The sequence below is a fragment of the Palaemon carinicauda genome, chromosome 5, assembly GCF_036898095.1.
Source record: "Palaemon carinicauda isolate YSFRI2023 chromosome 5, ASM3689809v2, whole genome shotgun sequence".
Taxonomy (NCBI): domain Eukaryota; kingdom Metazoa; phylum Arthropoda; class Malacostraca; order Decapoda; family Palaemonidae; genus Palaemon; species Palaemon carinicauda.
In genome coordinates, this window is record NC_090729.1 from 160,662,272 (window position 1) to 160,681,029 (window position 18,758).

At 44.9% G+C, this 18,758-nt stretch overlaps 1 protein-coding gene across 11 annotated transcripts in view; it reads right to left on the minus strand.

Annotated features, from left to right (window-relative positions):
• LOC137641570 (zinc finger and BTB domain-containing protein 24-like) overlaps positions 1 to 17,937 on the minus strand; it is a 238,865-nt gene extending 220,928 nt beyond the window's left edge. For 8 of the 11 annotated variants that reach the window (XM_068374260.1, XM_068374262.1, XM_068374263.1 and 5 more), the window contains exons 1-3: positions 17,823 to 17,936; positions 17,196 to 17,359; positions 1,804 to 1,903 (exon numbers count right to left, since the gene is read on the minus strand). In XM_068374260.1, the coding sequence (XP_068230361.1) occupies positions 1,804 to 1,884 (81 nt within the window). In that variant the 5' untranslated portion in view covers positions 1,885 to 1,903; positions 17,196 to 17,359; positions 17,823 to 17,936. The other 3 variants (XM_068374259.1, XM_068374257.1, XM_068374258.1) reach the window with 2 other exon arrangements.
• Positions 17,938 to 18,758: the final 821 nt, after the last annotated feature.

Here is an 18,758-nt window from a genome sequence, read left to right on the forward strand (position 1 = left end):
ACAGTAACCAAACTCTACTATGCTATATAAAAAACAACATGAAAAGGAGTAGAGACAAGACCTTGATTTTACATCTCCACAGTTAACCCCTTCACTACGACGACGTATTTAACGTCAAAATATGACAGCTACAATACATTATGACGTACTGGATAAGTCATTTACAGGTATAAACCATATAGTTGAAATTATTCATATATCCTACCAAAGAGTGCAACACATAGTTGTATTTTATAACATAAAATCTACCCGCCTCCTTTCTTCAGCCAATCAACAGACTTTTGGATTCAAACCTTTATTCCCATTTGTGTTAGAGGTATTTTAATGTGTTCTAATGTTACCATTCATAATCACACAACTCTCTTCAACCAATGGCAACATTTCTTACATGAGGCATTACTCTAACCCCGCCGACACACCCACAGCTTAACAGATGTACTTATCCTTACACCTCACCCCACCTCCAACTGAGAAACTTGCAATTCTAGTCTTTATTTGTGAGTATGTAAGGGCAATAATGAGTGTACTTCTATGTTGACATACATGATCAACTCATACAGGAACCTTTCTCTAAAGTGAAACTTAGCTGTGTCATTCTATCTCACCCACGGCTCTCCTTCCCTGCCTCCCACCCACCCACCCACCCACAATGCCACCCAAAACACCAGCCATGCAAGTTGTTTGGAACTGATCTTTGGTTGAATTCCATAAAAAAAAAATATATAAAATCCTATCAAATTATCTCCATTCTATAAATAATTACTTGAAAAATGTCTATATCCTTATAAATCTTCCCCTCATTTTTTTTTATTACATTTTCATAATTCCTACATCATTTATCTACTTGCATTTCACAGATCTTAGGATATTTCCTCAATATCAGTAACACTGATCACATTTGTACTCCTGATAGCTGTAAACACGACGACAGACGACAAATTCATTCTTTTTTCTTATTTCATTCCTTATTTTCTCAACTATACTAACTATGAAAGATAATTTTCAACTCTTCGATATATATATACAGTATTTCATATTAGTATTGTCCATTGTTTTTGCAAGTAAAAGTTAGCCCTCTATAATTATTCTATTACAGATTCTTTTATGTGAAAACTTCACTACCATGAAAGAAGTACCTTTACTGATACTTAAAAGATTCTTTTGTGAGAAGGAATAGGCTCTTAGGAATTTGGGCCACATGACCCAATACTGTTTACAAGAAGACCATTCAGCACCAAAGTGAAAATGTGGGAAAATCAAGCAATTGTACTATCAATTAAAGTTAAGATGGACAACAATATAAAAGAAAGAAATACTTATGGAGGTCAAGCTGAAGGTTAGAAATTAATACCCTTCAGACCCAAAAGGGTGTTGCAAATACCATTTACTAATGCCTATGACATTAACCCCTACAGACAACATACTGATGACATTACTCCCCTTCAAAGAACATACAGAAAGTTTACATATTCCCAGCCTGCTCAACTTCAGAATTATGTATAGGTGTGTGAAGTCAATGAGATACAATATAATTTTGGCCTAAAGTACAGGATGGGTGATTTTCTAATCATGTTTGGCTACTCTACTTTGTAAGCAGAGTAGGTCTGCATCTGGATGTACAGTATACTGGAACACACATCTGCACACACAAACTACATTCATCCTGATGGAATGGACTAGTATTTTAGCAAGAGAAGATTGAGTCTAGGTATTCAGTTATTTATAGCTATAGTTTTAGAAAAAATGGCAACTGCGCAAACTTGCACAAAATACAAAATGAGTGAACACTTTATATATATTTACCTTTTCTCTAAGTGTGGACAGTATGTGACAAAACGTGGTTTTGTGGTTATTCCACGAAAGCGACAACAAGCCATCCGTCATCTTGTACTTTTTGCCTTATCTGTAAAGAAAATCAAATATAAGAAAAAATATAAAAAAGTAAGGCACATCAATAAATGGATAATCTCCATTCACAATCAACCATTCATATTGAATTTTTATCTCACAATATTATGCAATTAAAGAAAAGTACCTATATAAGTTTTTTTTATATAGTTTAGGGTTTGAATATGACAAACTTGAAAGTAATTTGAATTTTTTCAAACGACACAACTTGAAGCTATTTATAGGGATTATACTTTTGGCAAAGCTGGAAGACTAGCCATAAGACTTTATAGAGGAAACTACCCTACCATTATTTAGCTTCGGGTGAAGGGTAGCCAGCTACTGCGCTGACACATACACACACCTGTATTATCTTGTCACTTTTGATTGCAGGCAGGACTTACTGGGGGGGGGGGGGAGAGGAGGAATAAATAACGGTGGGTCAATCTGTATAAATAGCTCCAGGTTTGTATAGTTAGGAAAACTATAATTCACTTCCAGATTTGTCATTTGCTCAGACACTAAATACAAACCCTTACACTATTTATAGGGATGACTTGCCCATTAGGAGGAGGGTGGAAGTTCAAACCAACTGGCTGGTTTTCACCTGCGAAGAAACCCTGACACCTTTCTAAATTCTGTTCCACGCAAGGTTAGCAGCCTGAGCAATGTGTGATATTATTCACCTGTGAAGAAACCCTGACACCTTTCTAAATTCTGTTCCACGCAAGGTTAGCAGCCTGAGCAATGTGTGATATTATCAATGTGATTAGTCTGGGAAAGAATTCTCAGACAGGAATCTTTAGAATCAACCATATGCATTACCCAATCCCACCTTGACAGGGGGCATGGGAACGCAACAAGTATTAGTTCTATACCAGGTTACACAAGGGATATGGTTTTACCTGCAGATAGATGAGGCCAGCTTGCAGAGGACCGTGGGTGCTGTTCTCCGAGAGACGGGAAGATGAAAGAAAGAGCCAGTCATACTTAACATTCACTCTAGACTAATCCCGGGTAACCTTTGCTCTCAACTATCTGCTACTTATCCATCAAGGAGCCTGAGGTATTCAAACCATTTATTGTGCAGCCACCACAGAGGCAATGGAGATTGTCTTCAGGTTCCTGTGGGTCACATGATGTAGGTAGTGGGTGGTGAAAGTCGTTTGACGCTTCCACACACCGACTTTTATGACCTGCATCACGGAGTAATTTCTCTTGAACAGCAGGGACGTGCTAATGCCCCTATATAGCGAGCTCTGGGGCCTCTAGTTGGAAGAGGATCAGGATTTAGTGCAAGGTCTTGACCTTCCCCGTGCTGACGAAGAGCACCGACACTTGGGGGCGAGCTGCTACAGTTGAGATAATACCTCACACTCCTCACTGGGCAAAGTAACAATTGATCAGTACTACATTGAATCCTTCTATCTGGTTATGGTTCATTTTCCCTTTGCCTGCACCCACACAGCAAATGGTCTGGCCTTTTTTCTCCCTCCTCATACACCTGACAACACTGAGACTACCAGCAATTCTTCTTCACAAGGGGTTACTGCACTGTAATTGTTCAGTTGCCACTTTCCTTTTGTTAAGAGTAGAAGAGACTCTTTAGCTATGGTCAGCAGCTCTTCTAGGAGAAGGACACTCCAAAATCAAACCATTGTTCTCTAGTCTTGGGTAGTGCCATAGCCTCTTTACCATGGTCTTCCACTGTGATGGGTTAAGAGTTCTTTTGCTTGAGGGTACACTGGGGGCACGCTGTTCTGTCTTGCTTCTCTTCCTCTTGTTTTGTTAAAGCTTTTATAGTTTATATGAGATATTTACTTTAATGCTATTCTTAAAAATTTTATTTTTCTTGTTTCCTTTCCTCACTGGGCAATTTTTCCCTGTTGGAGCCCCTGGGCTTATAGCATCCTGCTTTTCCAACTAGGGTTGTAACTTAGCAAGTAATAATAATAATAATAATAATAATAATAATAATAATAATAATAATAATAATAATAATAAGCGGTTACAGTACGAAGACTTCAAATCCGGAAGGACCCAAATCTAGAATCCACTACTCCCCATCCCCTTGAATGCAACATCGTAGCAAAGACCATGAAGTTTGCCAACTCTCTTGGCCAAGGGGCGAGGCGAGTAGGAACACCGTCTTCAAAGTGAGATGGCGATCTGTTGCATGGCGTAATGGTTAGCAGAAAGCACCATTCAATGACTGAAAAGCATGAACCATGTTCCATGGAGGAAGTCTAACTTCCAACTGGGGGCAGGTAAACTCATAACTTCTTATTAGGAAAGACAACTCCAACGAAGAGGAAACATCAACTACTTCCAAGTCTAGAGGGGAGACTCAAGACTGAACGGCAACCCTTCATCGCCGAGACCAAGAGAAGCTTTTCCTTCGGTGAAGTTAAACGAGGAATTCTGCTATTGTTTGTATAGTGGCATTGAGGGGAGAGATATCCCTTCCACAACACCAACCACAGAAGAGACAGCCCACTTGGCCTGGTAGACTGAAGCTGAAGATTTTCCCAGGTATCCAGACATCCTATTCGCAACCTATTGCAAAATTCTCTGAAAGAGGTGGTGCTGGATAGTCTCAAGTGTGAAGTCACAGCAAAGCTACGGCTTTGTTTAAGATGCTCACATGTGGTTGAGTAATTGCGTCGGGAGGGAGTTGTCTAGGGATCTCTGTCAGGAGTTGGAAAAGGTCGGGGAGACCTTCTGTGTGCTGCCATAGCGGAGTAATGAGGGGCATTGAGAGGATCTTGAATGCTCTGGTATTATCGAGTATCCTTCTCGTCAAGCAATACCGGGGGAAAGGAATAAACAACTACGTTCTCATACCATTGTTGGAGTGCATCTTGCCAGGGAGCCTGAAGTTCAGACATCATGAACAGATCCATAGTTGGGAACCCCACAAAGTCAAGATTTTGTTGGCTACTAGATGATTCAAAGACCACTCGGAGCCAACCATCAGCGACGTTCTGTTCAGATACGCGAGCACATTCTGTTTACCTGGAATGAAGTGGGCTGATAGGAACTCAGGGTTGTATTCTGTCCATCTTTGCATCTCCACTACTAGATGGCATAAGAGTTGTGAGAAGGTACCACCATGTTTGTTTATGCAAGCCACTACTATGGTGCTGTCACACATCAACACCACAGAGTGACCTGCCAGGAACGGCTAGAGTTGTTGGAGGACCAGGAAGGCTGCCCTCATCTCTAGGAAATTTATTTACTAGTACTTTTCGGACTCGGACCAGAGCCCGGAGGTGCAGCATGTGGGCACCCAACCCTTCTTTAGATGCATCTGAATAGAGCATCAATTTCAGGGACGGTAGAAGGTAGGTCAACCTCTCCTCGGTGGTTCTCGTCTGCCACCTACCATAAAAGGTTCATCTGCTGCTCTAGTCCCAAGGGGACCAATGTATCAAGGGAGTTGCCGTGTTGATTCCATCTGAACTTCAGCCGCCACAGATGAGCTTGAATTCTGAGGCGGCCGTTGGGCACAAGACACACTAGAGACAATAGGTGACCTAGGAGATGCACCACTGCTGGGCTGGAAGCTCTTCTCTGAGGAAGGGGCTCAGCCTCTATACCCTGTCGGTCTCATGAGAAGAGACTTTCTGGAGGTTAGTGTCGAAGATCATACCGAGGTATATATATCTTTTAGAGGGTAGCAGGGATGACTTCTCGAGACTTACCACAATCCCCAGATCTTGGCAAAACAGGAGGAATCTGTATCAGAGTTGAAGAAGGATTATCACCGAGTCTGCTAGGATCAGCCAAGTGTCGAGGTATTTCAGGAGACAGACGCCAATCCTAAGAACCTAATATGACACTAGGGTGAACACTCTTGTGAAAACCTGATGGGCTGTGGAAAAACCAAAGCACAGCACCTTGAACTGGTTTTGTATGTTGTCGTGTACGATCCTTAGATACTGTACTTCCTTGAAGACAAATGGACTGGGATCTGGAAGTATGCGTCCTTGAGATCCATTGTGCACATGAAGTCCTGTGGTCTCCATTCTGAACAGAGTTTGTAGAACAAACTTGTTCAGGACCAAGATGTTGATAATGGATCCCCAGCCTCCAGAGGTTGATAATGGATCCCCAGCCTCCAAACATCTTTTTCACTAGAAAGTTGACCAAAGAAGCCTGGGGATTCGTCGAGGACCTCCTCGAGACTGTCCTTCAACATGGTCTGGACTTCAGCCAGAAGGCCAAGCTCCTTTGCAGATCCCTTTGCATAGGAGCTCAATGGAACTGGATTCAGTCAATGTAAAGAGAGATTGAATGAACGGGACACGATACCCTGAACAAATCATGAAGACTGTCCAGAGTTTAGCCCCATGCTGTAGCCACCTCTGCCAGCAGCATTGCAGGCATCCACCTCACTGATGGGCAAGTGGGAGGATCACCAGTCCTAGAGGGAACGGCCTCGACCGCCCCCATGTTCTCTCTTCCTCCACGGGTGGACTTGGATCCTTTTTGATTTTGGGAAAAAAGGGCTTTATCAACACCTTTCTAAAGGATCCTATGTTCTCCTTGTCGGCGGTTTGATAGTCTGCCACTGCTGCGTCTGAGGAGAAGCTGTACCATAGGACCGAGATAGAGTATCAAGGCTCTATGGAGAGGAGCGTCCTGATTGGACGTCCTCCTGCGCTCAGCCACCCGCTTGATTTCTCCCAGCTTGAAAAGGGAGCCATTAAGTGTAGTTTCTGAAACTCATCACATCTGCGTGAGGAACTTGCCAATATGGTATTCACCCACAAATTGATCACCTGGCCGGCGAGAAACTCGTTGGTTTGGGTACCCGACAAAAAGAATATTTTCATTGACTTCCTCGTAGAATCCTTAGACCAATCTTCGGTTCTAACAAGGTATTCTACGGATCACAACCACAGGTCCTGCCACGAAGAAGCCCGCATGGCATACTTAGCGACCTTTTCCATGTTCAGGATCTCAAACGCAGAGAAAGTGAATGAGACCCCAGCAAATCTCTCAAAAGATATAACTCTACAAAGTGCCTCTATGGAAGGATCTAGAGGCAGGGACAGAAGGGCTCCTCTGAAACCTGGCAATACCTCCTACCTCCTTTACTGGACAAACGGCGGGGGAAGGAGTTTCGAGGACGAGCCTGCATGGAGAGAGCTGGATGAGCCGGCAGTCTGAGAGACCGCCTTCTTCCTGGCACCCGTCAACCTATTTGACTAGGGCTAGGGTGTACTGGCCTTTGGAAGTCACTGGGTACCACAGACAGTGTCCTTGCCCTCCTGAAGGGCTGTCGTGGTGTCAGCCAACCTGTTGATGGCCCTCATGCAGGTCAAGACCTGCCAAAAGGAGTACTCTGACTCCTCCTGCTCATCCTCCGTGTATTTAGGACTGACAGCCCGAAGGAGACAGTCCTCATTATAGTTCTGTTCATCATCCACCCACAAGCTCTCACATGAGTCTGGGAGGGATCCTTCAGTCTCTCAGAGACTCGTCCTTCTCTTGACAAAGGAGCTGGTGCTGGTTGTTCAGTCTCCTTGGAGGGACTACCTCTATCGGCAAAGGACGAAAGCTAGATGTCAGGGAGATCTCCCGCGGAGATAGTGAGCCCCGCCTTGTACACAGGCGGAGGGCGTCTCCCAGAAGAGGAGTCGGGTTCCTCAGTCTCTTCTTCATCTTGGTGGTAAGCCCCAGTATCATCTGGACTTGTGATAAGTCTTGTTGGATGGGACCCGCCACTCCCATAGCTCCTCTCATCTTGGTGGAAGAGACGAGGAACTTTGGAAAGTACTGGCGTGGAGACTCTGTCTGGAGTCAAATAGAGGAGAGGCAGAACTAGAGGGGACCAACTTCTCCAAACAGGATCATAGGCGTACTTGCTACTATCTGTCCACATGGAGGGGCCACACCCAAAACAGCTCGAGTCACCGCCGTTACAAAGGCATCAAACCATGATGACTCTTTCCCGAATGTAGGAAGGACTGAGGTCTCGCTGGGAAGGATGTGTGATGAAGATCAGCCTCCTATGAGATCGTGGCTTCAGCACCTAAAAAGAAGGGGAATAAGATCACTTACCTTGACCGATAGGCACTGGCAGAGCCTCTCGCTCTGCCTTGGAAGAGCAAGCTGCAGACATATTGATAGAAGAGATCTGTACCCTCGTAGACTCCATCAGGAAGGCTGGGAAGGGTACCAGGCATCTGATGGTTGCTGCAGGAATGTGACAATCACCATAAGCAAGAGGAATGTCAACCTCATGTGGAGAGGTGCACGATGGATCCGGTGAGTCATAGCAACATGTGGGAGCTGAGCTGGTCGTCAAAGCTCTGGAAGGTTCGTTAAGACGACGCGGCAAGCGATCACACATAGGTAGATGGTCACAGGTGGACTGGAGGTGATGTACGGGCTGTGGTTGCCGCCCAGACAGGTAGTCACAAGCAGAACGAGCAGGCGCTGATGGCGAGAAGCCCACTGGTGAGCTCTCACATAAATAAGGAAGGTCCTTGTCCCTGCTGTGATTGCGAGCTGGTTGACGATGGCAAACAGACCCTAGAGGAGGTGTGGCGAGCATCTGGGGCGAGGGTGAGGGGAATGAGATGATCGTCGATTCCAAGGATCATTTTAGTAGTGTCTCCTGACGAAGGGTGAAGGAAAACGTCTGCAAAGGTGGCATGGACTGCGTTTCATCGAAGAGAGAAGTGGGCCATTCTCTATGATGGATATCATAGAAGGGATTCTTCTCAAGTTGGATCATCTCTAAAACAAATTGCAAAGTTCCTCTTCTTCCTGGCTAGGAGATGCTGCTCTCAGTAGAGGTCATCAAGGTTATCGCTCATACTTGCGCATGGTCTATCAATAGAAGGGGATAAACCTATCTTCATAGGAGTTGCTTTTATTAAGTTTTGCAGGTCTAGTTAGCTCATCCAAGCATTCGAGAAGGCTTCAGTCAAGGGTCTAACTTGTAAAACTGTCTCTGCTGTATTATAATCGGCAAAGAAATTAGGCGAGTGACATGGTCTTTCTGCCTTAGCCTCCCACTCCACGAGGAGTAGAAACTCCGTAGTCTAGAGCCAGCCTACCAGGTCACATGGTCAAGCTCGAACTCTGCCGGGCATGACCCCATGTTTGAGTCTTTCATCCCAACTCTCCAAGAAATGTGGAGTGGCACAGAGAGATGAGGCCTATTGGCCCATGAGGGCTCTACAGTGCTATTTGAAGAAGACCCGATATTTTAGCACGGGCAGAACCCAGAGACAGGTGTCTAGAACACAATCTGTAACTCGCTAAGTTGGGATAGGCCATACCCTTATCTTAAAGAGGATTCTTGCAGTCGGCCGGGGTTCATAGGTTGTGATATGTATGCACCAGACCATCTTCAAGGCCTTTATTCTACAGGAGTACCCTTGATGCCTTTGTGCTTAGTCTTGTGGTGGCTCCTCAATCAATGGTGTAGCTAGCCTGGATCACGTAAGGGACGTTAAGCATCTTGTCTCCGACGATCTCGTAATCAGTGAGGGTGATACATGCAGAGATCATACACAATGCTAAGTTGCTTGTACCAAAAGCCTACTTGGAGTGCTCACACGCTTGTTATTAGCTCTAATCCTAGTACTGGATTAAGCTCTAGCTACACAGTGGAGGTCTCAGAAGTCTACTGATTTTGGTCATCCATTTCATCAGCAAAGGGGACAGAACCAGAATTGAAGTGATAAAGGCAAACAAGGCCCTCATTCAATGAATGAAGTGGCATTTAGTGGGTCAGAGTAGGAGATGAAAGACGTTCACAGATGGATGCAACTCTCCCACCAACTCTCATTCTAGCTACAAGGACGTAGTTCTTTTCATCACTCAGGATGGAAAAAACCTAGCTCTTTGTTCAGAGGGGCAGACTTTACTGCTGAAGGCTACTCTGAAAAAGGTTCAGGACTGGTCTTCATACTTCTTCAGTCTGTTTTTGGCCAAGAACACCTCACAGGGTTGGAGACCTGCAAAAGGCCTCTCACCCCTGAACACATTCACCCATCTAACGCAACAGGATGGAGACATCCAAAACAGTCCACCTAGCAGTTTTGATGAACAGCTTTATGGTCTCTCCTGATCTCAGGGGTGCGTCACGTTTTTGTGGTGAACCATGGTCCCGAATTTCAATGATACTCGAAAGTTGCCTAATTTCACGCAAAATAACATTTTATAAATTAATAATTCTTAAAATTTTAACAATAGAATATTCTTCAACCTTAATAAACTAAAAACCAATAAAACCAATTGAGCGTTTTACTTCACAATCACGATCAACACCCAGCATTCACTTCACTTCATAAAAGAAAAAATTTTGCTTAGGGCGCAACAGTACGTCCATACTAGATGTGAGCAAAGACATTAAGAGTCGCTTAACTGCTAGTAAACGATTCAATGACCATCCAGCTTTCCACTAACAACATACTCCCTACCTAAACAATGATGGTTTGTATTCTCGTAAGAACAAACAGACGGCTGATGGCACTGGGGCATCGGGATCACCTTGTGCGGGGAGTTTCTCTGGTTCCAGAGCCCCTTCAGGTTCCATTGTACTCCCCTAAGTTAGAGCCTCCCCTGGGGAACCAGCTTCTCTAATGACACGAGGTGGCCTATCAGTCTTTGCCAGTCCTTGGCTCTCCTGGGCTGGCCTGACAGGAAGGGCCTGAGGACCTGATCTAAGTTGTCCAGTCTCTCCGCGGAAGGGAAGGCTCTCGCCAACCGGGAGTCCAGGACCATTCCATGGTAGTTCATCCTGGTGGAGGGCATCAGTTGGGACTTCTCCGGGTTGATGATGATACCCAGGACGTTGCAGAACTGCAGGAGCTTCGCGCCTTGCTCCCTCAGTACTTCCCGAGGCTGAAAGTAACAACCAGTCGTCCAGGTACCGAATCAGGCGGATGCCCTGTTCGTGTGCCCAGGCTGAGACTGTTGCGAAGACCCTCGTGAAGACCTGAGGAACTGTGGACAGACCGAAGCAGAGGGTGTTGAACTGCAACGTTTGGGTACCCCATTTTACCCTTAGGTACTTCCTGCTGGAGGGGTGAACAGGGATTTGGAAGTATGCGTCCTTGAGGTCTATGGACATCATGAAGTCCTCTTCCCTCAAGGCCGCTAGGAACGACTTCGGGTGTCAATCTTGAAGTCGGTCTTGCACAGGAACCTGTTGAGGGCTGAGAGGTCTATGACTGGTCTCCAGCCCCCAGTCGCTTTCTCCACCACGAAGAGTCTGCTGTAGAACCCTGGACAGAGGTTCTTAACTGGTTCTATTGCCCCTTTCGCCAGCATCGCAGAGACTTTTTGTAGGGCTGTCCTTCTCAAGGGATCTTTGGGTGCCAACCAGCCTGCCTGTAGATCTGGTATCAGAGGTGGGGGGGTCCGCCACGAAGGGCAACCTGTACCCTTCCTTTAGTACTGCTACGGTCCACGGATCTGCTCCGTGGTCTCGCCATGCTTGCCAAGAACGTTTGAGGCATCCCCCCACCTGAGGCTTTGGCAGGAGTAGGGGGCCTCTCTCTCTACCTTCTTCTGGATGCGTGGCCTGAACGCCCTCTTCAGGAGGCCGAATAAGAAGGCCTGAAGGCTGACTGCGAAGATTGAGGCCAGGCCGTAGTAGGGGCGTCTCTCCTGGGCTGGCTAGGTGAGGCGCGAGGAGGGAGCGAGGCGTCGGAGGGAGGCCTTCTCGTTGGAGGGGGTCTAGGCTCTCCCGCATCCTTCAGCTTCCTGACCCTCTCCACTGTCTCCTCCACTGCTTTCAGGGGGAACACCGAATCGCCCCACAGGGGTAGGTTCCTCAGGGCCCTCGCTTCTCTGTCCGGGAGTCTCCTGACGAGCTTGCTGAGTAAGGTGTCCCTCTTCCGCAGCACCCAATTGGCGGCCTGAGCGATGGACTGGTAAGAGAGGAACTTAAGGGCCTTACCCCCTGAGCTAATCAGCTCTTTCAGCAAAGCCTGGTTCTCCGGAACTGGGAGATCGTGCGAGGCCTTAAAACCCACCAGTGTGCAGGCCCACCAATCTAGCCACGATGATACGTATACCAGGTTCCTGGCTAGCTCTTCCATCATGGAAGTCTCCTTAGGGGAGAAGCAAACTGGGGCGGTGGTAGCTCTCTCTTCTGCAGCTCCCTGGCCCAGGATAGCAACTGGTGGCTCTACTGTGCAGGGACCCGCGCGGTGCCCTTCGGGAAGGTAGAAATGTCTCTGGGTCTTGAGGCCCTGGAGAAGTTTAGAGGCGCTTTGACTCTTGGGGGCTTCTGTGTGGTTGGCCACGATCCTGTCTATGTGAGCCATACCCAGCCTAATGTCCCTATCCAAACTAAGCGCTAGTGAGGGCCTCTGTTGTACGGGTGCATCTACCAGCCTGCTGAGGCCCGAGAGCCAGTCTTCGTCCGTGGAGGGCTTAGGCTCGTCCAGCCTGTGATGACACCTAATGAGGCCTATCACTCTCCTGTAGGACGAAACTTCTGCAGCCGAGCCTTCTACGCCGTCTTCTATACTTTGTCAGATGTTCCTCTGCTTGAGACGGGGGATCTCCGACAGGGGGTCCCGCTTGGGGAGGAGACATCTTCCTGGCGCGGTCTAGTCTCAGTGGTTCAGGCTGGAGGACGGGCATCGCCGCTGGGACGGAGGGATGCGTCCTGGGCTTATCTCTGCTAACGGAGGTCCAGGAGGCTGTGGGCTTGCCCGTCGAAAGAAGGAGTCTCACATTCCGGTCGACTCGATGCTGATTTTGAGGCCGGGACGCGGCTGCCAGACCGAAGGGGCGACTCTCTACGCTGGGCGGATGGAGCCGGAACCTTCGCGGACTTATGCTGGTCCCTGAGGCCTGAAGAGACGACTCTCTCCGTCGATCGTACCTGCTGCTGGAGACGTACCTCACTGTCGAGCGAGCCCTTGGGAGCCAGCCCGAGGTGCCCGGAACTGCTGAAGCCTCCAGGAATTGTCTACGTGGGATGACGACCCGCACCCACTCTTCTCTCGGGGAGCAGTTTCTCCTAATCTTCCTCCTGGGGGATCTAGAATGCCTCCCAACGTGGCGGGATCTGGAGTGGGAGCATGAGCGTGACCGTCTTCTGCAGGACCTATCTCACCGTCTTCTATGGTCCCTCGGGGCTCCGTCCTCCGAGGAGTAGGAGTAGGCCTCGACCGAGGAGCCCAAAAACTTGTAGGACCTCACTGAAGGGTCCGAGACGCACTGCGTTGCTGGTGGGTCCAAGCGCTGATCGGCCGGTGACGAAGGCTCCATGAAGACGGACGGGAGCATAGCGGGGAAGCTCCTCGCTGGGGAACCAGGTCTTGAACTCCTCTTCCAGCCTCAAGGGTGATCTGAAGGACGTCTTCAGAGGCGGCCACGCGAGGGGGTCTGACGGCGGTGAGTCCTCCTCGGCGCCACCCTCGGCTGCGGACGTACCTGAAATACATGCCCAAGAGGCGGGAGAAGAGGCTGCAGCAGTCTTTCCCCACATAGGATCGTCCGAGGAGACAGGCCCCACGTGCACCCGGGCTCCGTCCTCCGAACACACTCCCGTCCCTCCCTCAGGCCCCCCACTTGCCTGGATTGATGACACAACCCCACTATCTGGTAATTCAGACTCCTGGGGAAGGGCCACAGGCCTCTTCCCCGCAACTGACTTACCTCGTCCCCTACTCTGGGTAGAGGAAGGCGGCAGACACACACTATCCGACGATGCTCCGGGCGAAGCAAAAGACGACGAGACGCTCGGTTTCCTAGGCAATCTCCTGGAAGACTTCTTTTTCTTGGTACATAACGCACCCACTGCACCTCGTTCTAGGACTCGCACTCCGGACACGTGGCTGTAGGGGAACAAACACTGCCTCTAAACGAAGAACACAAGGAGTGCGGATCAACTTCAGGCTTTGAGAGGAAGGCGCCACAGGATTTACTGGCCATAGGCCCAGGGCAACGACAGGGATGCTCCATTGCGCACTAGTAAGTCACCGCGAGACACAGGAACACAGAGGGAAAAGGATAAGGAACAGCACAAAGGGATCACGCGGGAACCGCGTGGGACACAAAGGAGGTCGGGGACACAAAGGGTCGCACTGGGTAAGGAGAGCGCGTCGGGAAGTTATTGCGACGCAACCAGAAAACTTACTGGAGACAGAGACCTGAGCAAGCATGCTCTCTGACCCCGGGTCGCCTCATGGGGCGTATCACTCCGCCAGAGGTTACCCCACATAGAAAACGGGAGTAGGGTAAACTACACAAAATTCTGGTCGGTTGGGAGGAGATCCCAGATACTCCTAAGAAAGTAGTTCGAGGTAAGTACTCTGTGTTGGAACAAATTGTTTTTCATGAATACCAGGTTGTGCCCCTGTCAACCTTATAACTTCAAAGTACAGTCTAGAATGCAGATTTCAGACAAAACCATTCAAAAAACCTACAAGTACAGTATACCAGAAACACGTTTTTTTTCCCAAAGTATTTATTAGTTAATACACAGTACTTATGAAATTTACCAACTAGTTAGCCACTGTGTCAGTCATTCTACAAATCAGGAGGATATATTCTAGTAAGTACTCATCTAACCGGATAGAAGTATCTACAGTATGTTCTAACAACACTGACGGTACATAGCGATATGCGGTAGGAATAAGACCTCCATTAGACCATGAAACCCTTATTATTATTATTATTATTATTATCATTATTAGCTAGCTAAGCTACAACCCAACTTGGAAAGTAGGATGTTATAAGCCCAAGGGCTCCAACAGGGAAAATAGGCCAGTGAGGAAAGGAAATAAGTTAATAAATAAACTACAAGAGAAGTATCATATTTCAAGTGTCATAAGAAGCACAGTTTTTCGTGAAAAATTCCCCCCAAAATCACCCTGCGTCTTAACATTAAGAAAGAGTTGTGTAGGGGAGTTTGACAGCCCTCAAACACCCAACTAATGACACACAAGCACTCACCTCACCAGACATAAAATATAAACCTACAATTATTATTCATATATAACAAATTCATTTACTTTTTTATTAAACTTCATTCAATGAACTACAGTAGCAAATTATTTGTTTCTTTTGGTAATCAGCTGATGACTCGCCAACTCACTTCTACAAGCTGGTGGTCTCGTAGTAGTTTTTTTATGCAGTATATATCTATTTTCTAGTATTTTGTTATTAAGTAATATTTTGATAATGACTTTGTTGCCCGAGTTCTGAAATACTACAAACAGACAGTTGCTGAATACGACTTTGGAAAAACTTTTCTTTGGTTGCGTGCATTATTACTAAGTTAGCAGAAAGGCAACTAGATCTAGAGTCACAAATACAAATACAGTAGCAAAACTATTCCACCTAAAAAGAATTTCTAGATTTCTTTGATCGACATTTACATTTTGTGTGAAAATTTGAAGGCTATATGAGGAATAATTTACAAACTAACTATCTTGCATTTATATACATTTCTATTACTATTGCTCCAAACACTATTTTTTGGTGGTTCCACACCCACAACCCTGGTTTCCTGCTGAAATCTCCATAATCGTTATTTTACAAGGGTGGTGGGTAAACTTGTGAACGGTGGTTTACGCCCATATTCATGGGTTTAACCTAATGTTCTAGCGATGATCAACTGATACATGCCGATTTAATTTGTTTAGGGAAGTTTATGTTGATGTGAAATAAAGCCATCTTTCCAAGAACAAGGCAGTATTTTTTCTATGGATTACTGACAATCATTATTGTTACAAGTCACTTCCCCCTACCTAGAATGCCCCATTACTTTTTTATATGGGGGTAGAAAAATAGTAATAAAATGTAATTTTCAAAGAAAACAGAGTTAATGTACATAAAGTAGCATTTTTCAAGAAAGCTATTTCTGTCCTAAACTATAATAACACAAGAATATTCATGTACACAAAGGGATAAAACACCAGAACATGTATAAAAACCAAGAACACACCAAAAGTGATGTAGTAGGTTAGCCAGAGCACCAGCCAGCCGTCGAGATACTACTGCCAGTGTTATTGGGTCCTTTGACTGACCAGACGGTACTACATTGGACCTTTCTCTCTGGCCAAGGCTCATTTTACGTTTGCCTATAATAACAATGAATAGTCTGGCCTGTTCTTTACACATTCTCATCTGTCACCGGACAACACCGAGATAACCAAACAATTCTTTGATCCAGGGGTTTACTTCTGCAGCGTAATTGATCAGTGGCCACTTTCCTCTTGGTAAGGGTGGATGAAAGACTTTTCAGCTATGGTAAGCAGCATTTCTAGCAGGAAACTACAAAATCAAACCACTATTCTCTAGTTTTGGATAGTGACATACCCTCTGCACCATGTTCTTTCCAGTGTCTTGGGGTAGAGCACTCTTGCTTGGGGGTACAGTCGAGCAGATTATTCTATCTTGTTTCTCTTTCCTCTTGATTTTCTCAAGTTTTTATTGTTTATATAAGTAATATTTATTCTAATGTTGTTACTGTTCTTAAAAAAATTTTCTTTTTTGTTAATTACTTCTCTTGCAGTTTATATATTTCCTTATTTTCCTTTCCTCACTGGGCTATTTTCCCTGTTGGACCCCTTGGGCTTACAGCATCCTGCTTTTCCCCCAAGGGTTGTAGCTTGGCAAGTAATAATAATAATAATAATAATAATAATAATAATAATACAGAGCTCATGCATTTGGGTAGAAATTATGAAGGGCGACGAGTCCTCGGACAATAAAATTAGAATAAAAAAAATAACAACAATGACATCATACTGTTGACAAGTTATGCTCTAATACAAAAGGCGACGACTACGCTCACCAAATGAAGAAAATTTCCCCTACAGCACGTAAAAACATTGATCTTCGTACCTACCAGTTACATTCAATGACACCTAAGTATAAAGATGACATAATCAAGGCAAAATAAGTGAATTAGACTTCAGTGAGGCAGTTTATGGCTTTCTATGGTTCTTGAAGCGTCAAACACCCAACGCCCCTTTAACGACAGACGCCTTTGGTTCACTTATTAGTTGTCAAGTAAGAAGTTCCCCAGATAATAAACTATTGTATCGATTGCATTAGAATGACAGCACACGTTAAGTTAACTGTACAGCAAGAGCACATTTTGTTGTTGAACGAATCCTCATAAACAAAAACATGATGGTAGCATAACCGCCATTCGGGTAGAACCAAGAAACAGTGCAGACAATGTATTTCTCCTTCATTCACTGTTGCACTACAAGGCCAAATGGAATTTTAGTTTTCGATGACCATAGCAGGTACATTGCACATCCACGAACACAAGGCATAACATATAACAGGAAAAGGTTGTCACTTACATCTAAAACTAATATATTTGTGATTTGACTCCACGACTGCAGCGTCCACTCGGCGTCAGGAAGCGGGGGTATAGCTCATCCCTTGCCAGATGAACGATGACCTCTAACTTCTTTCTTAGGAATCAAGATGCGAATGTGACCAAATTGTTTCGTAGCTTGTAACTCTTGGGAAGCAGAAAAATTATTAAAGATTTTATGACATTGACAGCTATCTGAAGACTATTTCTTAAGTGATGATAGCATTAACAAAATACAAACTGTTAGTTTATTAACTAATAAGTACTTTGACTTTTAAGATGGAGATGAACCCTAATGTAAACATTGGTTGGGAACAAAATACCTGCATGTTTTCTATTAGTAAATCCCGATCTAAAGGGCATTGAAATTGATCTGACATAAGGTAAAACATAAATGCATGATATAATGATTTACCATTCTTCCTGCTGCTGAACATCATTGGAAACCAAATAATCTTTTAAAAGAGCCTTTACAACCACAATAAGAAAATGTACACATCTAAGTTTTCAAAATGATCAAGAATTCCAACAAAATTCTTAAGCAAATTAACTATGCTACTTTGCCTTTAGACTCTTGATCATTAAACCCACGACTAATAGAGAAAGGTACCTTTTGCTTAGATTAAAAGTCCGAAAGAACTGGTTCGTTGCTACCTCGGTTCTTTTCATGGATCCGGTCCCAAATGCATCATGACGAAAGTTGCCAAGTCGTCAAATGCTTTGGCAGCAGTCACAAAAGGACAGATTCAAGGAAATGCGTATGCACACCAATATGGCAGAAGTCTTGCCTATTTACCTTTAGAATAAATTGTACCACGCGTGCAAATATTCAAATCAAGCAAGAAAGATTTTTGTTAAGATATAATTCAGAGAATTCTTTACGTTGGAGGTAAGCACGATTAATTACAAAGATCATAAAAGTATGCCTTTCAATCATGATGTTTACTAAAATGGATTATTGTTCATCGAGAGTCTGAGACCAGTTAGTAGGGTCCAAGTTTATCGACAATACTGAATACGGAAAAGGGCCTTTTAAACTTCAAGCTTTTGTCAGCAAGTAAAAGGGAGAAATGGTTACTGTAAAGAAAGAAACGGTAGTTAAACCATGTTTTATTTGTGATATGAATAGGCTACACACGAGAACAAACAATCACGAAAATTTAATTAATTAAACCAGGCATCTTGCTAATTTGGTTTAAAACAATGGAAAATAACGTCAAGACTCATTATGATTACCCTACATGTTATTGTATTTATTGTTGTGATATGTTTCAAGCCTATAAATGACTTCATTTGGGGGTTAACGACCAGGATCAGAATTCTCGCAATGCATGTATAAGGCCTATTGTACAAAACTTTAATCATTCAATGGTGCGTAGCCTATATATAGGCCATCTTCACGATAATGACGTAAAGATATTGAGTCAAACAGTTTCATCGAAAAAGCTATGAGACCCCTTTACATTGCCCATTGATTTTGTGGTCATATTATCTAAAGAAAGGAAACATTCTAACCATCGATAAGAAAAGGATATGTTTTATTCTT